This window comes from Teleopsis dalmanni, chromosome 2 (assembly GCF_002237135.1).
Source record: "Teleopsis dalmanni isolate 2A chromosome 2, ASM223713v2, whole genome shotgun sequence".
Lineage (NCBI taxonomy): Eukaryota > Metazoa > Arthropoda > Insecta > Diptera > Diopsidae > Teleopsis > Teleopsis dalmanni.
Genome location: NC_051847.1, coordinates 198,759,747 through 198,763,229, shown reverse-complemented (window position 1 = coordinate 198,763,229; position 3,483 = coordinate 198,759,747). Strand labels below are relative to the sequence as shown.

Genomic DNA, 3,483 nt, shown 5'->3' with positions numbered 1-3,483 from the left:
TAGTTTAGAAAGGTTTTCAATATGATAGATGCTGCAAGCAAGATATAACTTTTGTTCAAAGTGGATTATAAATATAGATTACATATATTATGAGATTATGTATATTAAATGATATAGATGTTTATTATTTTATATTATATTAGTTTTAAAGAACGACAATTGCAAGAAGCGGGATCAAAAGATACACTGGGTAACAAATAATCGTAGTTTAGAAAGGTTTTTAATATGATATATTCTGTAAGCAAGATATAACTTTTGTTGAAAGTAGATTATTTAATGATAACGATATTATTGAAGTTATAAACATAAATATAGATTACATATTTTATGAGATTATGTATATTAAATTATATAGATTTTAATTATATTATATTATATTAGTTTTAAAGAACGGCAAGTGCAGGAAGCGGCATCAAAAGATATACTATGTTACTAATAATCGGAGTTTAGAAAGGTTTTGAATATGATATATTCTGCAAGCAAGATATAACTTTTGTTCAATGTGGATTATTTAATGATAACGATAATTTTGAAGTTATAAACGTAAATATAGATTACATATATTATGAGATTATGTATATAAAAATATATAGATTTTTATTATTGAGATAAATACGTATTCAGGAAAATTTATTTTAATAGTTATATAGTTATTGTATTGTTAGGGACAAGGTGAGCCAATATTTTAGTAGGATGGGTCGCCTGAAAACTCTAGTCTGATATTAATCAAATAAAATTTGATGAGTTGTACTATTTTTATATCTTTTAACAATTTATGATACATATTAAGTTTCAATATGGGCCTGAAATTAAGATTGCAGCCTAAATTACTGTATTCAATATCAGTATTTATTCCTACTTTTAATATAATATTAAAAAAAATTTAATGAGAACTTTATATTTAATAAAACATTTTAATAATGAAATCAAATACTCATGATTGAATAACATCTGTTCCTACGAAATCAACTCATTTTCATCACTTCTAGTGTAAAAATATTCCTTAAAACCTCCAGATCAAAAAATTTCCAAATATTTTGCCAATTCCCGGAAAGTCAATAACTTAAAAATTTATTTCTGAATCCTAGAAAATAGTTTATTCAGCAAATATGTAAGACACAAATATCTATATCACTATCTGAATAAAATTAGGTAGAAATATGTTCTTGCCAGACGCGGTACCTGTCATTAAGGATATAGTTGGTGTAGGTACTTATGCTGCGAATCGAATTGAGACAAAATAGAGTCGTCGAGGTTATAGCAGGTAGCAATTAATTGTATCGTTTAACTGTTTTTCTAAATTCGCGTAATGCAAAAATTTTGTATATAAACGATAGAAATGAAGTAGTAAAACATCATTCTTTACTTAGCAGTCTTGAAGATATAAGCAAAAACTTTCGAATAACTTATCAATATGTATAAAATAATGGATGGTATCATACGTCAACCGAAGAAAAAAGTCAGTGATCTAAGGCAACGCTACGAAAATCTCTTACAAAACTTACAAAATGTTAAAAATGAAGAAAATGAAAATGTTGAGCAGATAAAAGCAGCTACTTACTCAGAAATAAATGATTTAACTGAGAGGAAAGAAGCGACTTGTGTACCAGCTGTGGTAGAGATTCTCGATTACAACGCAAGAAATAATCCATCACCATGTAGCAGTAGCAGTATAGCGGTCTCTGCGGAAAGAAGTATGTCACCTGCAGCAGCCATGCTAATGAACAACAGTTTCAATATTTCTAATATATCTAATATAAGTCAACAATTCACAACATCAGGAACTGAAAAAGGTGTTGATATGAATAGATCTTTTTATCCATATCAAGCTCAAAATAATACACCAGTGGCACTGGTTAACATAGTGCCGGCTGTTCCAGCTGATTATTTTCTGTCTGAAATTCAACGTAGCATATTAAAAAGAAAATATAAAGAAATGATTGGAGATGAAAATTCACATAATTCTATGGAGCCAGAATACCCAAAATATAAGATGACTGAATCTGGACGAGTTATCATCATTGGACCAAATGGAACTCAACTACCGGCACATAAATATGAGCGCATAAATTGGAAGACAACTTCAACAGCTACACGTAATTTGATTACTAATATCTTTGATGAAGAAATATTGGCGACTCATTCACTCACCGGAAAACCATCACCTGCGTTTATTGATCGCCCAAATCCAGCGAAAAAGCAGTTGGACCCGCTTAAGGTAGCTGATATTATATATTGTATAATGAGGAAATGCAGTTGTCCAGAGCGCGAAATACGTGCTGCCATCACTAACAAATGTGCTGACGTTGCTAAAAAATTCAGGAAGCGTTCATTAATGAAGAGCCCCGGTCAAATGTAGTCTATTCATACTTCAAATATTTTTAAATTTATATTTAAAATTTTTAATTAATATTAAAAAATTAATTCTACGTTATAATATAAGTTATATTGCTATGACAAAATTTTTGAAGAAATCATGTAATACTATATTTCATTCATTTATCCTACTTCTTCGTTTTCAATACTTGGAACGCTACTCTATTGATTAACTCACATGATTATATATTGTATTATTCAAATAAAAATGATTTCATTTATATATTGCAATTAAATTTTGTTATGTTAATTTGTTTCTTTAATTGAATTCGTTTCTTGGAATTTAAAACATTTCCCACAGCTGAGGAAATGTGAACATTTCTCTTTAGATGGGATTGGGCACAGCTGAGAATGAAAACTGTAGAAAAGGCAGCAAACTTAAAATAAAGGAAACTTTAAAATTCGTATTATGTGGATGTCCAGATTTGTAAAAAATCTTATAAAGACTACTTCTACTTCTTTCTACTTTTTATTTGTCTATTCGAGATCTCAATCGACTAATAATATACGTTGACAACAGATCGTGATCGTACCATTTGTTGTTGTTTTGTTTGGTGCTTATTATATATGAAAATCAGAACGAGGAAACTATTTTGGATCAGTTTTTCGTATCTTAGACTTTTACTTATTTATTTTAAAATTATTTATAATAAAAAAAAATAATGCCTAAATAATGTCCTTACCTGCTATGTAAAATATAGTCACTAAAATGATTTAAAGAACTGACAGGTATTGTTTCCCAATTTTATCGTAATAAAAACTAACTAAACTTTCTATACAAGCACATAATTTTCATTAAAAATTTCTTCTATAATTTTTATAATATTATCCTTATCTAATTGTTAATTCTTAAAATATGTATAGGTAAGATAGTTGGTATTTTCCTTGTCTCAAGTTCAAAATAAATTACAATATGCTAGTAAAAATTTTTGATATGTAGCATTGAAGTCGGACTGTGACTACATGGTATATGGTTGGTTGCAGTGTTAAGCCATTAGACATTTTTCCCAGTACCTCAGTTAGCGATGTTAAAAAAATAATTTCCTTATTTCTAAAAACCTATTTCTGTTGGACACCAAAACCGGGCATACACAGAGTGTATGAGAT

The 3,483-nt window shown here is 28.5% G+C and overlaps 1 protein-coding gene across 1 annotated transcript in view; it reads left to right on the top strand.

Moving 5' to 3' along the window:
* LOC119685488 (protein insensitive-like) overlaps positions 1–2,509 on the top strand; it is a 45,082-nt gene extending 42,573 nt beyond the window's left edge. Inside the window, exon 4 of the mRNA XM_038099774.1 lies at positions 1,374–2,509. Coding sequence (XP_037955702.1) covers positions 1,415–2,359 — 945 coding nt within the window. The 5' untranslated portion in view covers positions 1,374–1,414 and the 3' untranslated portion in view covers positions 2,360–2,509. The remainder of the gene's footprint in view (positions 1–1,373) is intronic.
* Positions 2,510–3,483: the final 974 nt, after the last annotated feature.